This window comes from Hippocampus bargibanti, linkage group LG03, assembly GCF_051943395.1.
Source record: "Hippocampus bargibanti isolate YZ-2025 linkage group LG03, ASM5194339v1, whole genome shotgun sequence".
Lineage (NCBI taxonomy): Eukaryota > Metazoa > Chordata > Actinopteri > Syngnathiformes > Syngnathidae > Hippocampus > Hippocampus bargibanti.
The window spans coordinates 15,560,494-15,573,719 of record NC_142736.1 but is presented as its reverse complement, the minus strand read 5'-3'; the positions used below and the strand labels follow the sequence as shown (position 1 = coordinate 15,573,719).

Genomic DNA, 13,226 nt, shown 5'->3' with positions numbered 1-13,226 from the left:
GATGGACAACGACTGAGAGCTTACACAGACAATGAGATCATACTTGATAAGCGCTACGATGGACAGCGTTTCCACTGATCAAATCACCAATCTGTCTGTTTCATTGTTGATTTTATACACTGTATGTTCTTGTTTCAAATGCATCTTGTTTCCGATAATTACTTTTATTTGTTTTTTATTTAATGTCTCATCTCATTTTTTAATGATTTTTCATTCTCATTATTTAATGTGTACATTGTTGTACATCTGTTATTGTCAGAATCAGTATTAAACATTCCAAATGGTTTGTTCTTTTACATTTTAACATGTTAACTTCGGGGAAATGCTGTACTTACAGTATGTGGCCTATTGAGATGAAAAGCTTGTGATGTTATTAATGCTTGTGGAGTTGTCAGTTTTAATAAACTATTATGGCCAAAAACGAATAACTGTCATCAATTGCTTGTTTGTGGAATGCTCTAGTCTACTGCATGGCTATGGCCAACCCGCATGCAGCTCTTGGACTGGTTCAACGGGCTGCCAGCTTTCATAAGACAAGCGTCGAAAACGTTTGAAAGAAATGAACCGTTAAAATACAAAGTTATGATGCACCTTAATTAGCATTGTCATAATAAAATATGTGTTTAAAATATACAACCATCCATTTTCCAGACTGTTTAATCCTCATTAGGGTCGCATGGGGTGCTGGAGCCTATCCCAGCCGTCTTCAGGCACGAGGTGGGCAACCTGAATTTATTACCAGCCAATCGCAGGGCACACAGAGACAAACAACAATCCTCACTCATACTCACACCTTGGGGCAATTTAGAGTGTTCAGTCAGCCAGCCATGCATGTTTTTGGAATGTGGGAGGAAACCGGACTGCCCGGTGAAAACCCGCGCGGGCCCGGGGAGAACATGCAAACTCCACACAGGGAGTTTGCATGTTGAATGGAATGTATGATTGAGTGATGGCTTAGCAAAGGCCATAACCACTCATTTGCTTTCAGAGAGTTGTGTCACATATGAAGCCTGTAAACACAGCAAACTTGATAAATATCACAAAGGGCACAACTGTGGTCGTAATATTGAGCAGGTGACAGAACCCTGGCAGACCCCAGCAGCGGTACAGCTACATCATACATGCCAAAACAAAGAAACAGGTGACAAACGACAAATGCAATAATCGCAAGAAAAGTGAGTGATCGAGTTATCAATTTTTCCACAATGTGAAATGTCCCAGCTGCCCATGCACAGCTGAAGCAGTGAATGCTGCTAGCCAACAGGGTGAGCAACACTTTTTGTCACATTTGTCATCTTACACGCCGCAGAGACGAAAGAGACTTGATAAACCCGAAAGCAAGCTTGCAATTAATGCTTCAGTTTGGATAAAATCTAGATAATATCTGATAGTGCTTCAGAAAAATCTTAAAACATAGGCAGACAAACATATGCTCAATGACCATTTAAATTGATACACAAAACGCACACAAAAAAAAAAACGTTTCAGATCATACATGCTTGTTATTGTCATTGCTGTTGCCACTTGTTGTTTTTATGCTTCTTTTTACCACACCGAATGGTACACCTATGGCTTGAGCTCCATCAAAGAAAAATAGTGTTTGTTTGTAGCAGGGCAATTAGTTTGCACAATCTTGTTATTTTTCTGCAAAAAGATCAAAGGCAAGGAGGACTAAAAAGTTCTTCTTTGTCAATGACAAAATACCCTGAATCTCAAGGCGCTAACTGTTTTGCGTTAATAATATATTTTATTTGGATAGAACTTTAAAAACACTTTAAGGCATGTTACATAGTAAAAGACAATAGTTAAAAAGAACACAAAATTAAGACAGTCAGAATAATAAAAAAATGAAAACATGGAACAGTGTGTGTGTGTGTGTGTGTGTGAGAGAGAGAGAGAGAGAGAGAGAGAGAGAGAGAGAGAGAGAGAGAGAGAGAGAGAGAGAGAGAGAGAGAGAGAGAGAGAGTTGGGCGGGGGGGGGGGGGGATTTTTTTGGGATGTTTTGATGTATGTTGAGGATTTTGGTTGGCAAGCCATTAAGGACGCCATTGCAGTAGTGGAGTCGTGGGGTTATAAAGGAATGAATCAATGTTTGAGCAGATGAGTGAGTGAGAGGGAGGGGTGAATACGGAGCATATTTTTGGGGTTGAATAAAACAGTTTTGGTAATGTGCTTATTGAGGATTTCAAATGAAAGTGAGTGATCACAGATGACAACAAGGTTACAGATATGGGTAGAGGCAGGAATGCTGGAACCGTGTTTTCCAGGACAGAGCACTGCCAGTGGTTTTAAAGGAGGATTCAAGACAGGTGAGGAGGATGGAGTGATTTATGGTGTCAAAAGCACAGCTGAGTTTAAGTTAGATGAGAAAGATGAGTGTTCTCCCACCTTGCTCAGATGTCATTTCAATGATGATTAAATACTGAGGATAGTATCTGACATGGTATCTGACATGGTATCTGAGAATAGTACGTAAAACCATATTTGAAATGTGTGTTACAAATGAGAAACTTGATTGATAGATAGATGTGCCAATCAGTTGCTTCTGTCCAACTTGGTAGACAACTGCTCATAGCTTGGGAGACCATCCAGACTGGGACTGACACTGCTGCCATGTCCAGGCGGTGGCTTATGTCTTCCATCACGTTCGCTACCGATGGCATCCGTCTGGTTGGGCGGAATACTGAGAGATTGTGCAATGCGTTTCAGCATCAGATCCATGTGTGTGATCTATAAAAAGCGAAGGCAAGGCATGAATTATGGTTCAGAAACATAACAGTTTTACAGTAACATTTAAAGGACAACTGACATCACTTTTCTTTCCTAACTGACATCAGAAAAACATTTTATAGCATCTAAAATACCCAAAACACGCAGTATAACATTTTTATTCAAATGCAAAACACCAATAAAAACGACTTAAAGTGTCCAAAATCACAGGCTGATAAATTCCTTCCATGGAGCTTTGTCGCCCTCTTCTGGCGGCTTTTGGTGCATGCAACAGGAGGTTTTCAGACCAAACAAGTACAGCAAAATACATTTGACGTGATGGAAGGACTGCTACAATATGTCTTTTTTTCGGTCAGGGGCGTTCCTTCAGTGATGTCACGTACGGACTCGTCACCAACTCAAAACCAAGACTTCCTGAATATTCAGCGCGAGTCTTAAAACGTAAAATATAGCTATATGCGGTGGAATCTTTGTAAAATACGCTCAGGATAAGTCATTTGAAGCCATTTTACAAATTATGGACACAACTTGTTCGGAGATGTCGGTTGTCCATTAAAGGCTTCTGTATACCCAGAACTATGCAGCTAACATAGAGCACTGTGTGGAGTTTGTTGTTCTCGCTTGTATATTTTAAAGACTATATATTGCCCTGACTGTAAATGTGGATATGAGTGGTTGGTTGTGTGTCCTTCTAAAGTTAGGTGCACTCTGCTCAGTGCAAGTCTATCTTTAGTCGTAACCAAGAATCTTTGATGACATTCAATTTTTACATTCTGAAATAACAACAGAAGCTCATTTCAATTTGTCCTGACTTGAGTTCATTTCGTTTGACTCAAATACACTGTGTGTTGTGGGCGGGAGTGTGTTTGAAGTGTTTGAAAGTCAAAGGACTTAAAATGATGCCCCAAATAACTCTACCTTGTCCTCCATCCTGCTGAGTCTGGATCCAACAGAGTTGGTTCCCTTGTCTGTGGCTCGATCTACACAGGAACAGCAGTTAAAGAAAAGGCATATCATGTCTCTGCTTAAACAATTCGTATGTGAAATGTAACAGTTTAGTGATGAATTACCAGTTCCTGTCTGAAATGAAGTTATCTTGCCTAATGACTGGTCGAGTCTGGAAACATATGAAACGTCATGGCACGTTTGAGAATTTCTTATCAAACATGTTCCTTTTGACCTCTCTTGGTGAGATCATCATGCATTTCTCTGTACAACGCTTGTAAAAGTGACACATTTACCTTCTCTGGAGTTCCTTGATCCTCACCATTAGGTTGAGATGACCGTGGTTGTATTGCTCAATCACATCTCGGACTTCATATGGTTTACGAGCTTGCTATGAGGAGAAAGAAGACTTGTCGTGCTATACAGTAAAGTCTCGTTATATCGATATCGGTTATATCGATAGTACCGCTTATTACGATACTATTTTCATTTCCCTTGCACATTTATAGTCTTTTTATGTATAATTAGTACCGTTTAGTACGATACCCGGTTATTACAATAATCCGGTTATTACGGTGCTCCTTTTCATCCTCCGTCGGCCATTTTTGTTGTTTATATCGATATATTTGTCGCGCCATTGGTCGACTTGGTCACGTGAGCCGCCATCGGTCGCGCCATTGGTCGACTCGGTCACGTGAGCGGCCATCGGTCGCGCTATTGGTCGATTTGGCCGTGTGACTTTGTCACGTGACACGCCATCGGTCGCACCATTGGTCAACTTGGTCACGTGTCTTCGTTACGTGACCAGCTCTCGCGGGCAGACGCCATTTTCAGACAGCAGCTCGTGTGTATCAGACGGCAGCTGTGTGTCTTCAACATATACGGACAACATATACAACGCTGACGAAACTGGTTTATTTTACAAGCTGCAGCCAGAGAAATCCTACATCTACAAGGATGAGGATTGCCGCGGGGGTAAACGTTCAAAAGAAAGACTTACAATCATGCCGTGCGCTAACATGACGGGTACCGATAAATTACAACTTACATATTGTTATCGGGAAATCAAAAAAAAAACAAGGTGCCGACATTGCATCGTATGTTGCAGTCGACAAAGACATTGCGACATTCCCAAGCTCATCAGATGCGGATATCGCAGCAGAGGTCAAAGCCAAGATTCCCGTGATGATGATAATGACGATGAAGAAGAACCGACTGAATGCACACCTTTTGCAACATCGACAAAAGCGTTGTTTATATTAAAATATAAAAATGGGAAGCAGAAGAAGATTGATGACTTTTTTAAATAGCATACATATGTACTAATTGCAGTGTTATGTACATGTACTGTTATATGAATGCAAGCGTTTTTTGCAACAATGTTTGTTGTTTTGTCTGCTGAAGCGTGATGATTTTGAAAATGACTGTACATTCCATACTGTGCATTAAAGGTTAACCAACATCACTTTTTGTGTTTCTTGACTGACATCAGAAAAAGGTTTTATAGCATCTACAATACCCAAAACACGCAGTATAATAAAACAATAAAAATGACTTCAAGTCATGGCAAGACGTCTTGCATTGCTGGAGAATCCAAATAATGGCTTCAGATTCGGAGAATATTCTTTCTTGTTACACATCCATTCATGGATATGATTCAAATACAGAAGAGAGAGTAAAGCATACATGTTTGCAATCGATTAAATATTTACTGTATACTGTATCCTATGGAGCCTGGGGGCCCTCTACTGGCGGCTTCAGGATGCAACACGGTTCTCAGACAAAAAGCTGTTGTTACGTCACAGCTGCGCGCCGGCATTCTATTCAGGCACTCTCGAACTGTCACGTAAGTTATGTAAACGTTTTGGTTTTTCATTCATGTACAGTATTTAATTGTGTTGCATCCAGATATCTTTATTGCTTGTAACAATCACTGTTTTTCATATGATTGTACATGCTGGCGTTCGTGGCTTCGTGTGAATAGAACTTGACGATTTAGCATTGGTTGGTTGCATTTTTGAAAGGAAATAGTCATTAAAAAGTGTAAAGACGTTTTTATTTTATGCACAACTTTATTTTTCACTTCACTACTGTACAAAAAAACATGTTAGATACGCAATCCATGAAGCCAATGATGAAATTACATGCCATAACAAAGATTCTCCATTTACGCACCCCCCGCCCCCCAGGATCGGATATATCGATAGTCCGGTTATAACGATATTTTTTCCGACTCCCGAGAATATCGATATAACGAGACTTTACTGTATTTGAGCTAGCGTTTGCAAAAATATATACCATATTTTCTGCACTATAAAGCGCAGCTAAAAGAAAAGATTATTTCAAAAGCCGACCATGAACCTCATAATCCGTTGTGTCAGTTGTATCACGTATGTATTCCATATTTGAAATTAATAATGTATCTCTCTCAAAGTGCCATCTTGAATCTTTTTGTCAACCAAACGACAAAGAAATAAAATTCCCCTGACATTTAAACACTGATGTTTCTCCAAAATGATGCACTAACCTGGAACTTGCTCTGAGCCACAAAATAGCGCAATTTCTGGATCACACGGATCGCCCGTCTGTGGGAATCAGTTAGTCTGTGATGAAGGTGTTAATGTTGAAGAGGAAAAACATAAATCAGTCAGCCACATAAGATTAATTTATACAGACATAGTATTAAAATTGCTTGCAACGTTGTAAAATCCACCAAATATAGGGCAGCAACGAGCCAAACACCTCAACACACCTGAAGAAATTGTGTGTATATTTCTAACAAAAAAAGCAATTTTTGAGCTCCATGTAAATACATGTGGAATTTATAACTGACAATTTTAATTCAAATAAAAGGTGCTTAATCAGGACACACGAGAATCCTCCTCAGAAGGATTTTGAATGCCATTTTTGATACAATTCTACACACAGTATTTTCCTGTGTATAGGATGCACCCAAAAGCTTAGATTTTCTTCAAGAGATGACCCTGCAGCTTATATAGCCTTATATGGGAAGTACTATTAAGCCACAACAGGTCTCGCAACTCCTGTCAACAGCTACTGACTCATTTCCCCCTGTAGAAGAAGTAGTGTGTAACCCGAGCCTCTACTGTCACACCTTATAATGAGAATGAGGGGGTGCTTTATATTTGGAAAACTTTTATATACTTATATTTTATATTTGGAAAAAAAAATCATTCACCGAAGGTGCACTTTATAGTCCGGTGCGCCTGATGTATACAGTGGGGCCTTGGCTCACGAACTTAATTGGTTCACAGACAGAGTGTGGAAGGTGAAAAGTGTATATCCCAAACGTTAATTTCCCATAGGAAACCATTAAAATGAGAATAATCCGTTCCCAGGTCTCCATAAAATATAATTTTCAACTAAATAAGCCTTAAAACTACACACAACATACCTTTTTCTATGTATAATAAATGTGCTATTGTATTGTAATGAAAGAAACACACTGCACTGTATAATAAAGTCACTTTATTTACATGTGTGATGGTCGTTGATGGCTCTTAATTGACACCTGTTGCTTTCTGACTTGTAAGGTCTTACGAAACTGAACCGGATCTGAAATTGAACCCGGTACCTCCACATTGTGAAGTCACAGTGCTAACCACTGGACGACCGGGCCGCTTTGACTTATTTATTTACTTTTTACATATGCAACCATGCAAAAAGAATAGGTCAAAGATAATGTTATCCTCTCTTCTATTAGATGACTTGGAAAGTCATTTATCCTAAAACTGGATCTAAATGAAAAATCCCAAATAAAATCATTGTTTGCAGAACATGACAATTTCTGTTTGTTTATAATCATAAGAATTCCAAAACCAAAGTGAATTTAATACAAATGTATTCGAGGCGACAAATGAAGGATTACAAGTGAAAAAAAATCTTGAAAAAAATCCAGGTTCTCGAAAATTGATTCCAATGATGAATTTTATAAGCCTTGGCAGATAAACGTACTCCTATTGGTACTTTATCATCAAATGTTCTCGAACTTGGCTTGATTTTGAGTTTGATTTTATATGGCAATCTCCGGCGGCTGCTTGTTACAGCATTTAGATCAGCATAGAAAAAAATGATGGATGGATAGTTTAATAAATTGAACTCAGCACAGCAGTGATATTTCCCAACAACACTGCCGCAAGCGATTCCAGCTCAACATCATTACTCCACTATTTAGAAAGGAAGTCCCATGGGTCAAAACTGTAGACCTCATTTATTTCAATTAGTGTAAGCTCTACATTATATTGCAGTTACTTAACAGTTTTTTTTCCCTTCTGATTAGACTCAGGCTCTCATTGTTCAAGTGCTTCAGCCACCTCAAAAAAAGTGCCACTTTCCCTAATAGGCAGCTATTTTACAGCGGTACTTTTAGGATAACTACATCATACAGGTCAATTTCAAACACCAAATATGTCGGTAGCACATTCCAGCATAATGGTGGCTCACACAGGCTCTGGGCCAGTATGGGCACTGTGTCGAGCCACCACTCTATGGCAACTCAGAGATATTGCCCTGAGATATTGGCTGGCTATGTGTAACTACCTTAAACTGGTAATTTTGTTTGTGTGATTACTCGTGCATTTTGCTGAACTGTTACAGATGCTTTATTGCAACACAGTGGACAGGTGAATCAAATGTGAATCAAAATCTCATGGCTGATGCTCAGCCAAGAGATTTCGGCCAGTGTATATCAGGCTGAAGGTAGACTTAACACAGAGACACGTGTATCAACACACTATAGCAGACTAGCATCTCTCGAACAACAAGTTGCAATTTTAAAATATTTGTCGGGATTGGAGCTCAAACCACGACCCTCTACTCTGAATTTTAAGTCCTTATAGACAACGTAATGCAGGTCATTAATTTCTGCAGTGTGACCAAGACTGAACTCACTGTAATATGGAGGTAGCCACGGTCAGTGCGCTGTCTCGCTCCAACTCTGTCTCAAGGTTGTCTGCAAAATTGCAGTTCCTCTTCGGGCCAGAAGGTGGGATAACATCCAGAAGGCCAGGGCCGCTCTCTAGAAATATACAGTGCACACTAGGTTGTACACTGGACTTTCATTTTCATCTTCTGATCAATAGTTTATCGAGTATCAGAGTATTCATATTGGGCCTCCAGGGTGTAACACTGCGAACATTTGTTAACATATGCGAATGGGAATTTATATTAGACAGCTCTTTTTGTTCCGTTTTGTGATTGGATTGGATTGGATTGGATTTGCCTTTATTAGTCTCACAGTGGAGAAATTTACATTTCACAGCAGCAAAGTGATGAAAGGAATGAAAGTAGAAAAAAGAAATACATGAGCTGCTGGAAAGGCAGCCACTCTCGCGGCGCCGTCTTGAAGTCAAAAGAACAACAAGAAAATAAATCAAATAAGATCAAATAAGATGATGGCGAACATCAAATTTGTTCTTTGAGAAGTCCATTATTCTAATTGCATTGGCAAATGAGAATTGTCACACACAAAAAAAAAACTATGTGGCAGTGAGGATTTTAATAATAGCGCTAATTGATTTATGTTGTAGGGCTGAAAATAGTGATGTCATCTGTAATTGCCGAATCTGTTTCCATGCGATTTGAACAAGTACCACATTAGCAGGTTCCTTTCATCTGGTGCTGTATGTTCTCTACTATAATTTGGACAGTGAATGTCTTTTCAAGGAGACAAGGTTGAGTTAATACCGCAACTATGCCTGCAGCACAATAGAGTGGCAATTTTAAAATGAAAAAAAAAAAAGAAACCTCTCTGATCATTGCTGGAAAAAAAAATAATACAGTCGCAAAAATGAGTGCAGGGAGCCAGGGTTTTTTATTTTGCTTTTGATGTGAATACTGAAAGTAAGAACTGCAATGCCACTCAATAAAATCATTTATGACCTGCGTGATGAGTTTGTCTTGTGTGGTGGAGGTGACAGGTTTGATACTGCTTGCCACACTCGCAAAATAATCCATCTTGCAATACTGGTCGATGGAGAGATGGTTGTTTTCTTTCTGAGCACTGCCAACGTGGCCGTAAGAAACCCAACAAAATGCTCAGGGAGTGAGTGAAATGGATGGTTAAGCAAGTGTGTGGGATATGTGTCAAAAAATAACATAAAATGAAAAACTACATCAGAGGAAGGTATGGCTGAATTGAGAATGGTGGGACAAAGTCTGTAAGTGACAAATGAAAAAGCATGTGAAAATATTGAAAAGAAAAAAACATATCCTTCATCAGTACTATGTCATTCTTCCTTCAATTTTTGTTTCATATGTTAATATAGTAAAGGCAATAATTATTTCTTGTTGAAATGTAATTTGTAGAAAGTATGGTGGCAACAATGTGAATGTGACAAGAATGTGTTAAAGGGACATGCAGCAACAGTTTTGTCCTGAAATGTGGGAATCATGGTGACAAAATGATCGAGAACAATAAGTGACCAGAAGTGAAATGAGGACATGTGCAGGATGTGGACACACAGCACTCTAAAGCATGCAGACAAATATGAAGATGATGGGGGGAAAAATAATCCAAAACGACAGTAGCCTCAGAAGCAGCAAAAAGCCAAAGAATGATGAAAGATGCCCCTCCACCCTTACACATAAAAATGGGCTTTGTTTTCAATTATGTTTCAGATTTTGAAGAGTTTTGACAGTTATCACATCCACCAGTTAAAAAGGGATTTTCTCACTAAGGGATTAACGTGTATCAGATTTAATTAGTGATTTTAAGAGACATCCCTCACCCCAAGTGAGATTAATTAATTACATTTTTTATTAATGATTCAAAGAATCAATATTTTAATCTAATCTAAAAATTGCTAAAAAAAACACTATTTTCATTTTCAATTCATTACATTATTGCGGCAGATATAAAAGTGGCATTATAAAACATGTTATTGATTTTCAAAGGTCTTTGACTTTCTGCTGTATTTGAGACGAGTCCCAAATCCGACCTACTGCAACCTTTGGTTTCAATCACGATGGCAAACATATTTTTTTATCCTGTAAATCTGCAAAGAATGACAAAATAAAAATAGAATCGAAAATATGTTACTTAAATCTGCTTTGGTTAATGTACCTGTAAAAACACTTTTCTGAGCAAATACTCAACACTGAATTATTGCGTCTGATCATTAAAACAAATTATCAAATCAGACCCTTCAACCACAGCGCTGTAAGTTAAAAAAACAAAAACAAAACAAACAAACAAAAGAACACTCAAATAACAAAATACATTACTTAAAAAATCACTTCCAGCAGGTTCCAGAGGACACATCAGCAATGCTGACTTCATGCCATGACCACGGGGTGGCCACAACTTGACATCTATCGACAATTTATTGTTTAGTGACCCTACTATGCATATTCTTTGGAATGTAGGAGAAAGCCAGAGTACCTGCAGAAAACCCACACAAACATGGAACGGACACGCAAAATGTACACAGAGAGCCAGTGTGTGGCAATAGCTAGATCTAACACACAATAAAGAATGCACAATGAGCTGCTGTGTTGTATTATGTGTAGTGGTAGCAAACGGTAAGCTTGTACTTGTTGAGCAATAACAGCTTTCAGCTTTGTCTTGTATGTATTGTACTCAGAAGATCAGAGACTATTCAGAATGTATTATCCCCTTCTGATATTGTATGTCTTCTTTGAAACGGCATCCATTCGTTGTCTGTGGCATTGATTATCATATTTTCTTCATGCACAGCATTTAAAGATACATAAAAGATGTCCATGAAATGTGTTGAAAAAAAAAACAATACACTTGGTTAAATATAGTGAAAACATCCGACACTACATGAACAAAAACCCAATCTGATTGGCACACAGCTCTGACATTGAAATGTTAATTCATGGTCACCCTTCCTCTGTGCAATTTATTCTCTGATAAGCATAAATTGGTTTTCTCCGGCTATGTATTGCTAAAACATGTATGCTGGTTTCATTGAAGCTGTAAATCTGATTAGTTCAGTGTGACTAGTTGAGGACGCACACCCCCCAAAGTCAGTTACAATAGTCTCCAGCTCACTAGCGACCCCAGTGAGGATAACTGGAAAAGAAAATGGATGGAGAGATGGATCTAATCATAAAACCTCATGAATACAGAATAGGAGGACATGAAAAGCAGATTACCAGGTTTTTTTAAGCCACTTCTTAAAGATTGCTTCTTCATATTATATCCCGAGTAGAGTAGGTTTAGCTCTGCAACCCTATCATGTTTGAATGCTAAAAAGTGCTCATCAAGGAATAATGTTTAGGATAGGTCTCATCACTGGATTTCGGAAACATCTCAAACCAAAAACATATTTTTATTGTCACACCAAATGTTCAGTCTTTATCCCATTGGACATGCTATTCAGATGGACGAGTTGTCATTAAAAACAGTCATTTGTTTACACGAGATTAGAGATATTGAAGAGGTAAATGGTCTTACGTGTGTCCATAGTGTTGCACACGTCAGAACTCAAAAAGTTGCTCCTGTCATTGTCATAAGCAGAGACAGAGACCATGCTGCGAACTGCGAGAACATTTGAGGCAGTTTCCTCATTATACTTCTCCTGTCAATGAAAGACAAACATCTCAGGTCAGTCACAAAACGACTAGGCATATAGTACAGTATCCAACATGTGCACACACAACATCAGGTGACACACTCCAATGAATCAGACATGCGACTGAATTCTGGAGTGCACTAATTTGTTTCTAATCTTCAAATAGCCAAAAAAATGTAAATTTTTGAACTAAATAAATTCAAGCTCACCCTTGATGCTAATGTGGACACGAACTATTGAAAATGGATAAATGAGTGGCCTGTTGTGATGTACATCACACATTGATGAATTGTTTCAAAATATAGTCAGACTGAAATTTTTGCTAAATGCATTTGGGAGCAGTTTTGTGTGTGATTTTTCACACGAGATTCAATTTGAAAATACGTATATAAACAGTACATTATTTTGAACCTTACCACAACCCCCTCAACCAGCCACCCATCTATCGTCTTCTGTTTATTTGGACTCAGGTCGTCAAGAGCAGAGAGGAAGCCCGGACTTCCCTCCCATTCGGTCCAGTCTTTCCAGCATATCCTCGGACCTAGGTCATTACTGGGTTATCCTCTATGTGCCCGCAACATGCCAAGATGCCAAGATGGCCAAGCCACCTCATTTGGATCCTTTCAATGCGGATGAGCAACTGCTCCGTTTTGACCCCCTCTTGTTTGATTGGCGCTTCACACCTTATCTCTGAGGCAAAGCGCGGACACCTTGCAAAGAGTACTAATTTCAGCTGAGTGTGTCTACGATTGTGTTCTTTCGATCAAGCCTCACAGCTCATGACCACTGGATTCAAACATAGATTGAGCAGTAAATCTAAAGCTTTGCCTTTTAGCTGAGTCTCTTTTTTGCTTTGACTGACGACTGGGAAGTGCATATCTATTTCCTTACTTCATTCCTGAACAACTTGTTTCTTGTTTGTTTCCTCAGAACTGCCAATGTGGCAGCAAGAAAAGCAACAAATGCTCAGTGAGTGAAATGGATGTTTCA

General features: G+C 38.9%; 1 protein-coding gene and 1 long non-coding RNA gene across 2 annotated transcripts in view; one reads left to right on the top strand and one right to left on the bottom strand.

Annotated features, from left to right (window-relative positions):
- Positions 1-1,727: 1,727 nt before the first annotated feature.
- Positions 1,728-13,226, bottom strand: part of kcnq1.1 (potassium voltage-gated channel, KQT-like subfamily, member 1.1) — a 32,937-nt gene continuing 21,438 nt past the window's right edge. Inside the window, exons 10-16 of the mRNA XM_088992210.1 lie at positions 12,119-12,242; positions 8,587-8,713; positions 6,203-6,278; positions 3,972-4,066; positions 3,801-3,847; positions 3,649-3,710; positions 1,728-2,730 (exon numbers count right to left, since the gene is read on the bottom strand). Coding sequence (XP_088848336.1) covers positions 2,536-2,730; positions 3,649-3,710; positions 3,801-3,847; positions 3,972-4,066; positions 6,203-6,278; positions 8,587-8,713; positions 12,119-12,242 — 726 coding nt within the window. The 3' untranslated portion in view covers positions 1,728-2,535. The remainder of the gene's footprint in view (positions 2,731-3,648; positions 3,711-3,800; positions 3,848-3,971; positions 4,067-6,202; positions 6,279-8,586; positions 8,714-12,118; positions 12,243-13,226) is intronic.
- Positions 4,001-5,137, top strand: LOC148900460 (uncharacterized). The gene is made up of 2 exons (XR_016114455.1): positions 4,001-4,701; positions 4,784-5,137. It is a non-coding gene; the product is annotated as an uncharacterized LOC148900460 (long non-coding RNA).